This window comes from Lepidothrix coronata, unplaced genomic scaffold (assembly GCF_001604755.1).
Source record: "Lepidothrix coronata isolate B3197 unplaced genomic scaffold, Lepidothrix_coronata-1.0 Scaffold101, whole genome shotgun sequence".
Lineage (NCBI taxonomy): Eukaryota > Metazoa > Chordata > Aves > Passeriformes > Pipridae > Lepidothrix > Lepidothrix coronata.
In genome coordinates, this window is record NW_016690281.1 from 3319595 (window position 1) to 3333920 (window position 14326).

The 14326-nt window shown below is 49.4% G+C and overlaps 3 protein-coding genes across 3 annotated transcripts; 2 read left to right on the plus strand and 1 right to left on the minus strand.

The window, feature by feature from the left end:
* Nucleotides 1-280: 280 nt before the first annotated feature.
* On the plus strand, nucleotides 281-2158 carry ATP5J2 (ATP synthase, H+ transporting, mitochondrial Fo complex subunit F2). The gene is made up of 4 exons (XM_017823208.1): nucleotides 281-362; nucleotides 455-562; nucleotides 1518-1634; nucleotides 1976-2158. The coding sequence occupies exons 1-4, from the start codon at nucleotides 347-349 to the stop codon at nucleotides 2002-2004; spliced, it is 270 nt and encodes an 89-aa protein (XP_017678697.1). The 5' UTR covers nucleotides 281-346; the 3' UTR covers nucleotides 2005-2158.
* Nucleotides 2159-2730: 572 nt separating this feature from the next.
* Nucleotides 2731-9184, minus strand: CPSF4 (cleavage and polyadenylation specific factor 4). Its single transcript, XM_017823207.1, has 8 exons — nucleotides 8909-9184; nucleotides 7928-7978; nucleotides 7263-7415; nucleotides 6385-6480; nucleotides 6140-6233; nucleotides 5354-5426; nucleotides 4717-4809; nucleotides 2731-3969 (listed from the first exon to the last, which is right to left on the minus strand). Exons 1-8 carry the CDS (start codon nucleotides 9009-9011, stop codon nucleotides 3901-3903), a joined length of 732 nt encoding a protein of 243 aa, XP_017678696.1. The 5' UTR covers nucleotides 9012-9184; the 3' UTR covers nucleotides 2731-3900.
* Nucleotides 9185-9538: 354 nt separating this feature from the next.
* On the plus strand, nucleotides 9539-14101 carry PTCD1 (pentatricopeptide repeat domain 1). Its single transcript, XM_017823046.1, has 8 exons — nucleotides 9539-9985; nucleotides 10524-10664; nucleotides 10862-11080; nucleotides 11665-11766; nucleotides 12099-12851; nucleotides 13088-13204; nucleotides 13428-13610; nucleotides 13811-14101. The coding sequence occupies exons 1-8, from the start codon at nucleotides 9539-9541 to the stop codon at nucleotides 13976-13978; spliced, it is 2130 nt and encodes a 709-aa protein (XP_017678535.1). The 3' UTR covers nucleotides 13979-14101.
* The last annotated feature ends 225 nt before the right edge of the window (nucleotides 14102-14326 follow it).

Consider the following 14326-nt stretch of genomic DNA (forward strand, 5'->3'; position numbering starts at 1 on the left):
GCCATGGGCAGGGCAACCTCCCACTATCCCAGGTTGCTCCAAGCCCCGTCCAACCTGGCATTGGACAACCGCAGGGATGGGGCAGCCACAGCTTTTCTGGGCAACCTCGGCCGGGGCCTCACCGCCCTCACAGGGAAGAACTTCTTCCCAACATCTAACCTGAACTTCCCCCCCCCTCAGTTTGTACTCGATACTCCGCGTCCCGCCCCTAGCTCAGGACGCACCACAGGACCCGCCCTGAGGGGCCCGCGCCCTTCCCAACATGGCGCCGCCCCCTCCCCGCCCCATCCGGGTCCCCCCGCCCTCCCTCCCGTGGTGCCCCGCGCGCCGCTCCGGCCACTCCAAGATGGCGCAGCCGCCGGGTGAGTGCGGGGGCTCCAAGGTGACCGCGGCCCCCTCACCCCTCCTGCCCTCCCTCCCCTCTCACCCCGCTCTCTCCCTCTCCCCGCCGCAGTTCTCCTCAAGGACACGAAGCTGATGGACGTGAAGCTGGGCCAGCTGCCCTCCTGGCTGGCCATGAGGGACTTCACCCCCGGCGGCATCTTGGGGGCCTGTCGACGAGGTGAGGGGGGCGCGGAGGGCGAGAATCCCTGAATCCCTTCTCCTGACGGAGCCAGAGAGAGCAGAGCAGCACACAAGCATCTCTGCCTGCCGGAGTGGATGTTGGCTCGGGCGGGGGAGGCGGTTCTGCAGCGCAGGGGCTGCTCCACGGAAGGCTTTGCCTTCCCAGAGCAGTTTCTCCTGTAACACCTCGTTCTCCTATCTGTAAATTTGTTTCTCACGTGAACATTATTCACCAGAGGTTTGTTTTCATAATTCCTTCTCGTAGAAAGGGGAAATGGGATGCCCTTAGTCCTGAACCCACTGGCTGAAAATCTCCAAGTTTCCCAACATCACAGGTCAATAAAAAATAATTTTTAAAAGCAGTTGAGCCCTGCAGATGGAACAAAAGGACACAGGGCACTTAAAATCACTTGGGAAGAGCTTTGACCGGTGTCCTTTGCTGTAGGTACTGATCTCATTCAGGCAGATCCAAACACAAAATATCAAATGCAAGAGTTTGCATTTGCTAATACACATATGTACGTATATCATGTATATGCAATGGTGCGGAAGAATTAGAGAACTCCAAAGCAGCTTGAACTCATCAAAGTAGATTTAAACTCAACATATCAAAGGCAAGTGTCTGCATAACGTACATACACCAGTATGAAAGAATTAGATAACTCCTAAGTAGCCTGAGCTCATGAAAGTCACAATAATGTTTGGGGAAAAAATGATAAATGACTTTTTTTCCCTTTTTTTTTTTTTTTTTTTTAAGGCTTAGGGCTATTAACTTGAGATCACCTTGCTCAACTGATGCACAGGTTGCCTCCTCCCAGACTTACTTCTGAGACTTTCAGATGTGTTTCATTGGAAACAATTTCCTTAAGTTCTGTGAATCCAGGCCGCTTCTTTCTGACTCAGCAAAGCCCACAGCACATCTGGCCGCTCTGAAAACTCTTCTTCCTCCCCAGGTTATGACAGATACTACAACAAATACATCAATGTGAAGAAGGGGGGCCTCGGGGGTATCTCCATGGTGCTGGCTGGGTATGTTGTTCTCAGCTACATCTGGAGCTACAGTCACATCAGTAAGTAAAAACCAGGCTCTCTGTGTGTGCAGGGCAGCTTGGAAGGTTGCTTGGGGTAATAAAAACAATCTGCTGCTGCTTTTAAAAATAAAATGAAAGACTGTGGGTAAACAAACTTAGCATAGAAACCTTGATTGTTTACTTGGTACATTACCAGCTGGCCAGTATTTTCTTGGCAATGAAGAAAGTTTAGGTCTTGGTGCCTGTCTGACCTGACAGGACTTAGAAAATACATGTTCAGGGAGTTTTTTAGAGTGCTTTCTTGCCTGTAATTTCAGGTGTGGTGAGGTTTTTTCTTCCTTGTGACTTGAACAAAATTAACTTGCTGTGCTTTGCTGCAGAGCACGACCGGCGCAGGAAATACCACTGAGGCACCATCAGTGTCACAAGGTGAAGGTACAGCTCCTGAACAGCCCTGGCTGCTGGCACAGTTACCCTGACAGAAGACATCACAACTATTCATGTTAAATCTGTGCTGTTGTGACCAATAATAAAGTGCTTACACTTTACATTTCCTGAGCTGACACTCTCCTTAATTGAGTTGTTAATTGTACTGTGCATTCTCGGAGTTTCACCCCTCAGGGAGGTTCAGAGGTGGTTGGGAAAGCATCTGCTCCTTGGACTGCATTATGAACTGGGAGAACTATTGCCACTGATTTCCTGGTTGATAAAACTAAGCGCTTCCTCCTGGCCATTCCTGGCTGAGAGGATGTGTTTTGATTTGAAAGAATGTCTGAGCTTTAGGTGGCATGTTGGTGTTTCTGGTTCTGAGGCTGTCTCCAGGCTCTGTAGGTATTTGGGCAGTTTTCCATCATTGCAGAGCACTGTCTGAGATGAGACAGGTCTGCAACTCTCATTCTGTCACTGGGATTGTAATGCTCCTTGCCTCAGATAACCCAGAATTTCTATCAAAACTCTACCTGCTTTCACTGCTAAAGCTGGGAGGTCCTTCTGAGTGGGTATAAGCTCACACATCTCAGCCTGGCCACTGTTCAGCCTCTGGGGGCACAAAGTGTTACAAAGAGTGTCTGACCTTAGACTTGAAACTTGCAGTGACTGACTCCACAGTGAAATAACCCAGTCATTCACACCAGCACAGGCTCTTCACTTCTCTTAATCAGATCAAGCCAGATCACCTTGTTCTTAAAAGAAAAATAAATTCACAGCCAGCTTTTGCCATCAGTACATTTCAATAAAAACAAAGTATAAAGGCAGGCAGCAAACGAGAGATGGGGTCGAATCAGTAAGGCTCACACTGGGGGGGAAATGTTTTTTTTTCTTTTTTTTTAATACATTTTTTGTCATTGGCCCTTTCAAAATAAGTCTTCTCAAAACAAATGGGGTTTGGGTTTGCAAAAAAATTGCTCTCAAAAGAAATCTCTACCACTTTTAAAAGCAGTGTTCCATAGGAAGATACAGCTCCACTTCCTGCTCTTCTCTAGGCTGTGGGAATCCCTGCTCAGTGTGAGCTGGATGATGGGGGGCTGAGAGAAGGCTCTTCTATTCCTGCTCTTCAAGACATGCTCATTTCCCTCCTTGCTTTTTGCAAATGGAAACTGAGCACAGATGCAGCTTTCCTATTAGGATTTTTGTCCTGTTCCTTACTGTCTGGCCGAGAGATTTTGCCAATTTATTCTCCCCTTGATTAGTTCTCACCCAGAAGATTAATTTCTAACCTTCAGTACAGCAAGAAGCACAGAAACAAAGCAAGTGGACACGAGTTTTACTGCCTGATGTACCTGAAGTGTTACGTCAGCCATCAGGACAAGCTTTACCAGGCTGGGCCTGGAAACATGACTTTGCTGTTTAGGAGCTACAGGACAGCAGAATCCCTGTTTCTCACTGAGGAGAAGGCATTGCAAGTGTTAATTTTTCCCAGTCAGTCTTCCTGCTTCCACAGGGAAGGCTGAAACGCTGAAGGTTCCCCAAAGAGAAGTGGCAGAAGGAAAATACTTCAAAGAAACACTGGCCTAAGATGTGTTTACCTGGGGTGCTGCACCAGTAAGGGGTTGGTTTATCTACTGGCTTTTAGATCTACCTTTCATCAGGGCTCAATGAAAACAGGCAGAGGTCAAAATCGGTTTTAAAAAGGTTAAAACTTAAAAAAAATTGGAGACAATTACAAAAATGTTGCTTAGCAGCAGCCAGCCTCTGACCAGTTCTTTCAGTAATGGCATTAAAAAACAACCTGATTAATAGCTCCAGACATAGTGCTAGGCAGAAACCTTTCCTCAGTGGCAACAGCAACCTTGCACCTTCTGCTCCTTCACTGTCCACTGAGAAAGGCCAGATGTCCTTTGGTGCATCTGTTGGCATAATGACCTTTTTCTCCACACTGCAAGAGAAAGAGAGACAGGAATTACTACACAGTTACAGTTTTTTCCCTCTAGCTGCCTTTATCAAGGTAGCCAGCAACTATTCCCATTTGGAAGCTTTTCCACAGGTGCAGAATTTAGCAGGTGAAGTGAAATATGTTGTCACAAGGGACATGATCCATGGGCTGCTTCCACACCTTGGAGCAAAAGCCGCTTCTGTGCTGGGAGCCAAGTGATGCCACTTTATTATAACCCACTACAAAGCAACACTCACAACCACAAACAGCAAAGGGCTGTAAAACACAAGGAGAATTTCAACATTTGAGGGTTCCAAGACTACTCCATCTGATATACACTACATCAGAGAGCTGTGGGGACTCTCCTGATCTGCTATCCTGAATTAAACAGAGCAAAGCGCCTCTGAACTTGAGAAAGTCATGAACAGACTCATGACTTTGCACCTTAAAGCCATTCAGAGAATATCCAGAGAAATGCCAATATCTGGTGCAACACCATTTTCCAGATCTGTCATTTGCTTGCAGGTAAAATAATAAGCAGTTGTTAAAGGTCTTCAGTGAAATGGATTCAGACATTTAATACCCCCATCCAATCACAGTGATTTTTACAGGCAGAGTTGACACATATAGTGATGTAACTGCCAAGGCTGATGGAACAGAAAGATCCTTTGCCCTTTTCTAGTGCTGGAGTTGGGGCTTGTGGGGAAAAAACCTTTTGTTTTCCCTCCTCATCCCTCCCCTCTGAATTACCTTGTAGCAGGTGACTTGCTCCAGGGGCCGGGGTCCTCTGTTCCCACTGTTGTTGTTTTGAGACTGCATGACTCCAATGACTTGGGGTGTCCTCTGTTGGTTTGGAGAAGAGTTCTGACTCGTTAAGTGCATCAAGGATAAAGATCTCTGTGGTTGTTATTTTGTTTAGAAGGGAAAAAGAGCACCCCATAATGTCAAATGATCAATTTTCCTCCAAATCTGTGTGTGGGTGCTCTGCCAGCTGGAGCACCAGAGAGAAGAAATCAGGCACTGAGCCTTACAAAGCCCAGAGATCCTGTTTTTCTCTGAAAGCAGATTTGGAGAGTAGGTTTAGGCTGCTAAAATATCATTGCCATCACGGAGGGATGTCACACAGATTACACAAACTGGCAGACTGCTGCACAACCACGTGTGACGTGCTCCTGTGTCGCGTGGGAGTGTTCTGTGACCAGATCTCCGTGTCAAGTTGGAACAATTGTGGGGCTCTCATCACTATGGTGCTCACTCCTTAATTCTCCCTTCCAGACCCAAGAGCCTGAGTGCCCAATTTTGACCACTTGGACAATATATTCTACTTTAAAGTGCTGTGGGAAAGGCTTGAGGGCAGGCGTGTGGGGGAGGCAGGGGAAGTGTGTACCTTTTGCTGTGTTTGTGTCGGCTGAGGCAGTGGTGGTTGCTCTGTGGTTCCCATTGGCAGTTCAAACCGAGGGCTGGTTTAGATGGAAACAAGAAAATTGATTCTCAAATCATATCCCAACGTTTTAGCATCAGCTCAGTCAAGTAAATCCAAAGAACAGAACGTTCAGCCAATTGAATTTGGCTCACAGGAAACAGACCTCCCCCTTCCCACTTCTCTTTCCATGTGTGTAACACATCCCTCTGCCTGTGAAGCCTTCTGGAATATAAAACCCTGTGATCCCACTGCACTGACAGCATCTAATCACCACTCCAGAGTCTTACTGGGAGCTCTCTGGAGAGACCCTGCCTCATATCACAGAATGGTTTGGGCTGGAAGGGACCTTAAAGCTCATCTTGTTCCACCCCCCTGCCAGGGGCAGGGACACCTTCCACTAGCCCAGGTTGCTCCAAGCCCTGTCCAACCTGGCCTTGGACACTTCCAGGGATGGGGCAGCCCCAGCTTCTCTGGGCAACCTGTGCCAGGGCCTCACCACTCTCACAGGGAAAAATTTTTTCTGATATCTAATCTAAACCTACTTTCTTTTGGTTTAAAACCATCCCCCTTGTCCTGTCACTACATGTTCTTGTAAATAGTCTCTCTTTCCTCAGATGAGTACAAATTTGGCCAAACTAAACCTTGGCCAAACCTCCAAAGCCATTGGGAAGCACTGGAGCACCCTCATTTGACATTTACCGGATTCCAAGGGAAACAGAAGGTTCCAGGCCAGGCCTGGAGCATACTCACTGCATGAATTTACAGGCAGGTCCCTCTGGGCAGAATCCTACCAGGTAATTCACACAAATGACTCTCCGAGTGTGCCGGTGTCTGCAGAGGGGACCTGCAATACAGAGCTCAGCAGTCTCCATTTCATAAATCCCTACCCCAGCACTCAGCAGAGCAAGTACACCAGCAGATCATGCAAAGAGAGAACAGCAACACCCCACCCCTGACTTAGAGCCACAGAAACAGCAGCTGTGTGAGGTACATACCGTGTTTACAGAAGCCTCTGTCATACCAGGGACAGTCTTTGATCTTAGACTCCGGGTCAATGTGCAAGAATGGACATTCTTTGTTACTGCATTCCCCTGTACCAAAGGCAAACACACTTCTCAGTCAATGGTGCAGGTCTGAGTTCAAAATGACTCTCAAAACATCACCTGGATCGTGTAGCTCCCACAGGGCTGTTGCCAACACTCTTACTGCACAACAGTCTTACTGCCTGTCTGAACCTACATGGAGAACACCAAGGATTCATCCCTGGTGAGTAAAGTTCTACCAGACTGGATAATTTATGTGTGCTTTTAAAAACAACGGGGAAACTAAATTTGAAAGAGCAGTCATGATAACAAAAACCAAATATTTAGTGCACCAGAAGTGTGGAGAAACTACAAATTGCACACTAACCTCAATCCAAGGAAACCTACAAGACTGTAGGTTTCTGGCAGCAAGTTGCCTCATTATGTCCAGATCTCCAGAGCTGGAAAGCAAGTGCATAAAAGTTTTGCACCCCCATGCCCTCTGCTGCTCATCAACTGCCCAAAATAAGTCATGCAAAGACCAGCTGCTCAGCCTACTCATCTCTTACCCCAAAAAATGAACATAAGGCATAAAACTCAGTGAAAACTTGAACTTCCCCCCTCTTCCTGCAAAGGGGACGAGCTCTTGAGAGTGAAGACATCTACAATATGTCACAAAGTTGGGTGGATAATAAGGTGAAGGACTAAGCAGATCTGAAAAAAATGATAATCTAACACCTCATCACACACGGAAGAACCGGAATGCTCTGAAGATGGATGAGAGGGATGTACCAGGATCCTCTTCACCAGACTCCCACACCAGCAAAGGACAACAAGCAGGGGTTACTTACCAAATTTGGAGTAGAAGTAACACTCAGGCATCTTGGTCATGTCATACTCGTGCAGAAACTCGCACTGGTCTCCCTTTTTGCACAGTCCTCGCAGCCAGTGTTTACAAACAACTGTCTTTTCCCCACTGATGTGTCGGAACGGGCACATGCCCCCTGTGGAAGGACGGATGGGGCAAGGAGAAGGGAGAAGAGAACAATTCAAATACATGTCACAGGGAGGAACAGGGCAACAGCAACACTTTGTGCCCCTCTGCAAGAGGGGTTTCAGAAGACATCAGTTGTGATTTCAGCCTTAAGTGACAACAGCAAAAGAGAGAGTTCCAAAAAAAGTCTTGTGTAACCCTCTGAAACAGCCTCCAGCTCTTACTATTGACAACTGTAAACCACAGCAATTAATACAGGCACATCCACAGCAAGGTCTGTGTGTGGCAAGTTCACACCTTCCTTTAACAGCAGCTTTCTTTATTCACCTCCCAATGTCTTTAAAATATACCATTATTTCCCAGCTGCTGCAGTTATTCCAACATCCTTCAGTTATATCCTCTATCTGTGTTATGCCCTCAGCTTTACTGATCAAGAGTACTATAAACAGAGCTAGAAAATCTGTTTTTCACCCGTCCACCCTGCAGGAATAATTGCATTTTCCACCATTCCATATGACTTGCCTTTTCCACATGCCGCCTTTAAAAAGAACTCACAGACAGCCGCGCCCGATTCTGTGGAGAACAAGGAAATATAGTTAATTTCAACAAAGCTTCGTGGCAACTTTTTAATTATTTCTCCCTAGAAAGACAATCTGGTCCTCAACATCGAAAGAAAAGCAGCATTTTGGTTTGAGGAATTTACTTTCCTTGTTCAAGCCTGGCCCTTCACAAATATCTGTAATTTTCTTGGGGGCACCAAGGGGAATTTGCAGAGATTTGGTGGTGCTTGTTTTGTTTTTCGGCTATTTTGGTTTTGTTGATTAGGTTGTCCTCTGCCATTAAGTCAATCATGTCAATAAATCACAGAATATTCTGAGTTGGAAGGGACCCACAAGGATCACTGAAGTCCAACTCCTGAACCCTTTACTTACAGTCCTGGCCTTAACAGTCTTATAGTTTTTAACCAGAACAGCCCGAAACAACCATTAGCATGTTATCCCTTGGTGATCCTGACCAATAGGAATGTTCAAGGGAGTTAAAACAAAACTTTAGTAGACTAGCCAAAAAAATCCAGCAAACTACGAGTCTCCTGAGTTTGTTTGTGTCAGACTGAAGGAAAAGGTTTAGAGACTCAGCCACAGATAAATCTAAAGATGAGAACTTCCTGCCATTCAAAATGCTTCATGTATCAAGAGATGAAAGGGGAAACATAAAGTACTGTGCAGGACAGTGATGTTTATTCAACATGAGCACCTCAGCGTTCATTTTTCCAGCGTGGCTAGGTACTAACGAGAGTTTTTGTTAAGTAAAAAACAAAAACATCTGGATTAGGACAGACACCTCATGGGAAAGCGGAAGTTGGGTGGATCTAAGGATAAGACCCGAGGAAGATCCTGAGATCCCGGGAAATCTCCCACCCACCCCAGCCCAGCCCAGCCCAGCCTCCTCAGCCTCACAGTCCCAGCGGCCCCAGCACCCAGAGAGGAAGGACCCCACACGCACTGTCCATGCCAGGGAAGGGCAGCGGCTGCGCCCCCAGCTGCTGCTCCACGGCCAGCTCCAGGTCGAACGTGATGTGGTCCACGCTGGCGATGAGCTCCTGCATGGTGGCAGCTGGGGGCCGGCGGCAGTGGGAGGGTAGGGGCGGAATGGTGGCGGTGGTGGCCGCGGCGGCCGGGCGGGCCCGGGCGGGCCCGGCCCGGCCCGCTCCGCTCCGCGCCGGCAGCGCCTGCGGTGAGGGGAGGCGGCGGCGGCAGCCCCGTGGCCGCCCCGCGCCGCCCGCCCGCGGAATGACGGGACCCACGGCGGGCACGGCCCGCCCGGCGGGCAGCGCGCGCGCTCCCGCCAATCAGCGCCCGCGGCGCCGCGTCCCCGGCGGGCAGCGCGCGCGCTCCCGCCAATCAGAGGCCGCCCGCCGCCGCCCCGCCGCGGACACGCCCCTTCCGCACGCGCAGGCGCCGAGAGTCAGAGGAGGGGCGGGGCGGGGCGACGGTGCGTGTGAGGGGCCGGGCCCTCTCCCCGCTCTCGCTGTCCCGCTCCGGTTTCCGGTCTGGTCCCGCGAGGTCCCGGCTCCGCTCCGCGCTCCGAACCCCGCTCGGGTCCCTCCTCCCTCCCGGGGGCAGCGGGCACACCATGAGCTCTCTGCGGCTCCTCGTCCCGCGCTGGTGCCGCGGTGCCTCCCCCGCTGTGCTGCGGGCGCGGGGCGCGGCCCTCGGGGGTGGCTCCGGGCCGGCCCCGTTCCTGCCCCGGCCCCCGGGCCAGGCCCCGCTGACACGGCTGTGCAGCTCCTCACAGCCCTCCTGCAAACTGCCCGGGAGCGGCCCCGGGGACATCGGTGCTGGCAGCTGCACTGCAGCCCCCGAGGAGGAGGAGGAGGAGGAGGATGAAGGCGTGGAGTTCGGGACGCTGTCTGATAAGTTTTCCTCTAGAAAGTATTACCACAAAGCCTCATCACGCTTTTGGGATTTAAAGCTTCAAGAAGAGGGGGAGGAAGAACCAGAAAGGAAACCTCGACGTGGCCCTAAGAACACACCGTATTGGTACTTCCTACGGTGCAAGGCCCTCATCAAAGAGGACAAGGTTTGGTCCCAGTTCTTCTCTCTTTTTTTAATATCATTGATGAAAGATGCAGCTCTGACCCATCTATCACTTACTCGGTATCTCTACAGAAAGAAAAAAAATAGAATTTGTTGTAGAATCGTCACAGAATCCCAGAATGGTTTAGGTTGGAAGAGACCTTAAAGCTCATCCAGTCCCACCCCCTGCCATGGGCAGGGACACCTTCCACTATCCCAGCTTGCTCCAAGCCCCATCCAACCTGGCCTTGGACACTTCCAGGGATGGGGCAGCCCCAGCTTCTCTGGGCAACCTGTGCCAGGGCCTCACCACCCTCCCAGGGAACAATTTCTTCCTAATCTAAATATCCCCTTTTTCAGCTTAAAGCCATTCTCTTTTATCCTGTCGCCACATGCCCTGTCAAAAGTCCCTCTCCAGCCTTTGTATGAGGAACCCCACGCTCTGTAGGACTTCTACTGCTATCTGCCCACAGCTGCATGCTTTAATATCCATTGTAATTCATTCTCTTGTTCCTTATTGTGGATTTTCCTCTTCCCTGTAGCTGGCAGAGGCTCTGGAGCTGTTTGAGGTGCAGATGCTGAAGGAGGAGCGTGTCCAGCCGGCGGAAAGCAATTACACCGTTCTCATTGGTGGCTGTGGCAGGGTTGGCTATGTGAAAAAGGCATTCAGGCTCTACAATGACGTAGGTTTAAGTTGTCTCTCAAAACACTTTTCCAAACTAAAACCGTTCCAAACATTCAGTCGCTTCACTTTGTCTCCAAAACGCCTTTGAGTGAAGCGTTGGCACCTTCTTAGCCTGAAACTCTTAGAAGCAAGTTAAAAAGTTCTACAGGCCCTGCCTTAAGGAAGCAAGTTCAACTGCTCCTTCTCTTCCCCTAGATGAAAAAACGAGGGTTGGTCCCCACGGAGGCCACTTACACGGCCCTGTTCAACGCCTGTGCCGAGTCGCCCTGGAAGGACTCGGGGCTGCAGAGCGCCCTGAAACTGCGGCAGCAGCTGCAGAGCAAGAACGAGGAGCTGAACCTCATCACCTACCACGCCCTGCTCAAGGTCTGCGCCCTCTGCTCGGACCTCAAGATGTGCTTCGATGTACTCAAGGTAAACAGGTCGTTTTTCCCACGTTAAACCTGGTCTGCTGTGGTGAAAGCTCCTGGAAGTCGTCATGTCGCGTCATTTTTTTAATTTCGTTTCCAGCAGAGAGAACGGCAGATCATGTGTTTGTGTTTCATTGGGCCTTATTCTCCTGCAGTGAAATTCTACATACCAAACACCAAGTACCTAAAAAGAGCCAGCTTTGGCTTTAAAATTGGTCAGGTGTTATAAAAATAACATCAGGTGTGTCAGAAACTTACCAAACAACTTTTCTGTGGAGTCTCCCCTCCTCATTTTGGACACCTGTATATTGATACCTGGCTCCTTTTAGGGCTCTTACAGCAGCTCTTCTCAGAAGGGCCAGTCTGGGAATAGCTAAACGGATTGTTGTTTCTGCCTCCAGATTCCCCATACCTCCCATAAGGATCTGGGCATGTTTCAGGGCTCTCTTTCTCCTGGAGCAGTGGTTCTGTTCACCCTATGCCTTGTTTCTGCTCTTTCCCCAGAAAATGACAGTAGAATCAGAGCTTCACAGCCAACTGCACCAGACTGGATAACTGGGAAGTTTAATGTTTTCTCTGCTTTTTTAGGAGATTGTGCAGAAGGGGCATGTCCTGACAGCTGAGACCTTCAGCTTCCTTCTCATGAGCTGCATAAAGGACAGTGAAAACGGGTTCCGATATGCCTTGCAGGTGTGTCCTCATGTTCTAACTGGGAGGGGTAAGTGCTGCTGTCTTGTAACTCATCACTTGAACACAGTAAGTGGCTCGGGGCTGGTGAAATGGGAGGAGCTCAGCTCCTCCTAGGACAAGTTCTGAAAACTAGACTTCCACCAGGACATCCTATACGCTGGTGATCAGCCCTGGATCATCTCACAGGGCTCCACTAACTTGAGGTCACTCACCTTGTCGTGCTGTAAACTCACTCCTCTGCACACAGATCCCATTGACAGATGTGCCTACAGCCTGCTAGACATGCTGCTGTTATTTAATATCACATCAGGTGTGCATCTTCCCCTCTTCAGGTCTGGAAAGAAATGACTAAACTTGGGATAAAGGGCAACAGCCACACCTACAACCTGATGCTGCGCGCGGCGAGAGACTGCGGGATCGGCGACCCCGTCCTGGCCTCTGAACTCCTGCTCAGACCCCCTGAGAACTCACCTCAGCTACGGCTCCCACCTGGGAAGCGGAAGGAAAGGATGAGAAATTGGAGGAAGAAGGGATCAGAGAGTGTTGCTGTCCAGCTGGATGTGGAAGCTATGGAAAAGCAATTATTTCAGGAGAGCTCAGTGCAGCCCGAGGAACCAATTCAGCAACAAAATAAAGATGTGAATCAGGCCGAAGAAGAACCAGCTGCTCCTGACAGCCCCAGTGTCATCCACAGCAGGGCTGGAGCCTTGATGAGGAGAGACCACAGGGAGATGGAGCTGGAACAGGCACATCCAAGCCAGGAGCTGCCTTTCTGCAACCTGCCCAACTTGCTGGATTCCAGGATGCCTGACGCAGCCGTGGTTTCCTTGGGGACAGTGGCCACACCATCCCACAGGCTGGCTTTGATGGGGGACGTGGAGGGATTCTTGAACAAAATGAAAGAGGACAATGCAGAGCCCAACATTAAAACATTCACGTTACTGGCTGAGCTGGTGGAGCCCCAAAGCCCCTCAGAGTCCTCCTTGCTGGCACTGCTGGATGAGCATAAAGTGAAAGTAGATGTGACCTTCTTTAACACTTTAATAAGGAAGAAAAGCAAACAGGGAGACCTGGAGGGAGCAAAGGTGAGAGAAAAACCTCAGAACCGGCCCTCTCACCACCTCCTTGTCTCACGCCTCCTGTGTTTTGCTGTGAGACCCATTTCTCTGTCCATGACAGAAACTGGGATCTCACATTTTTCCACAAACTGGTACTTGGGTTAATTTCTAAGTATGGATTCCATTTTAGCACATCCAGCTCCCTGTCTGGAAAGCTATAGTAATGCTTTTTGGGAACTGATGCCAAGACTTGTATCTTGCAGAGCGTGCTGCCAGCTCTGGTGAAGAGGGGACTGTCACCCAACCTCCAGACATTCTGTAACTTGGCAATTGCTTGCCACCAGGAGAAGGATGGACTGCAGCTCCTCTCAGATTTGAAGGTAATCAAAGAAAAATCCTCTGCTGCTTGGGGTTCAAGCTGCAGGGAGAGGCAAAATGAAGGGTTAATGCTGCTAAAATACCTGCTGAGGTTTTTGTGGCAGGTAGTTGTGTTCTCACTTCCAGGGAGCTGTGCTCCTTGTGTGAGAAGGAGGCTTTTCCTTCTCGGAGTTCTGCACTAGTCAGCAGATAAAAAAGTTTAACTGCAGCATTTGTGGTTTCCAGAGGTCTGGAATAACTCCCAACAAGTACATCTACAGCACCCTCATTGCTGGTGCTGTGAGGAAGCTGGATTACAGTTACCTGACGGAGATCCTGCGGGACATGAGGAACAACGAGGTGGCTCCCAACGAGGTGATCATCCGCCAGCTGGAGTTCGCAGCACAGTACCCCCCAAAATTCGACAGGGTAAGGAGCCAGCACTGCTCAGGGTGTGAAGGGGTCACAAAGGACAGCAGCAGGGGAGGGGAACTGTAGATGCCTGAGTTTCCTTTGGGTTTGTCTGATCTGGCTGACGTGATCACTCTTTCTTTGGTAGCAGCTTGTAGCTCTCTCGGTACTGAAGTGAGTTCTTGTCTAACAGAAACTTGTTGGATTTCTGTTTGCAGTACAAGTCTAGGAACCCATACCTGGAGAAGATTGATGGTTTCCGTGGCTACTACCACCGGTGGTTAAAAGTTATGGCTGGAGAGGAGACCCCCCACCCCTGGGCCAAATACAGGACAGCCAAACGTGGGGTGCAGGACAGCAAGGCCGAGGCTGTGCAGGAACAGTGAGCAGGAGGAGGGCATTTCAAGTTCTTCCAGCACAAGGAACATGCATGAATTGCTGCTTCAAACTGCTTGTAGTAAAGCTGCTTCTACATAATAAAATATTTTGTTTTAAGGAGAAGCAAATACGTTTTCAGTGGATTTCCTTAAGAGGATTAGACAGGCTGTAGTTCAGCAAAACCTGTGCTTAACAAGGAAGAAGCAAAATCAGATTGAACAGGGCTTTAACTCAGTGCTGGTTTTGACTGTGTTCTGTGTTCTGTCACTTCACATGTGACCTGTAAGTCTCTAGACTGCTGGCATTCCTGAAAGGATCTATGCATTAATTCCAGGGTACACACCTCAGCAGAGAAT

Coding starts and splice junctions, on each gene's coding strand:
- ATP5J2 (XM_017823208.1), top strand. Junction 563..1,517: donor CTTGGGGGCCTGTCGACGAG/GTGAGGGGGGCG, acceptor CTTCCTCCCCAG/GTTATGACAGATACTACAAC. Junction 1,635..1,975: donor CTGGAGCTACAGTCACATCA/GTAAGTAAAAAC, acceptor GCTTTGCTGCAG/AGCACGACCGGCGCAGGAAA.
- CPSF4 (XM_017823207.1), bottom strand. CDS start 9,011: ATGCAGGAGCTCATCGCCAGCGTGGACCACATCACGTTCGACCTGGAG. Junction 6,234..6,384: donor CAGAGGCTTCTGTAAACACG/GTATGTACCTCA, acceptor TCTGTATTGCAG/GTCCCCTCTGCAGACACCGG. Junction 5,427..6,139: donor CCTGCCTGTAAATTCATGCA/GTGAGTATGCTC, acceptor CATCTAAACCAG/CCCTCGGTTTGAACTGCCAA.
- PTCD1 (XM_017823046.1), top strand. CDS start 9,539: ATGAGCTCTCTGCGGCTCCTCGTCCCGCGCTGGTGCCGCGGTGCCTCC. Junction 10,665..10,861: donor CATTCAGGCTCTACAATGAC/GTAGGTTTAAGT, acceptor CTCTTCCCCTAG/ATGAAAAAACGAGGGTTGGT. Junction 11,767..12,098: donor GGTTCCGATATGCCTTGCAG/GTGTGTCCTCAT, acceptor TCCCCTCTTCAG/GTCTGGAAAGAAATGACTAA.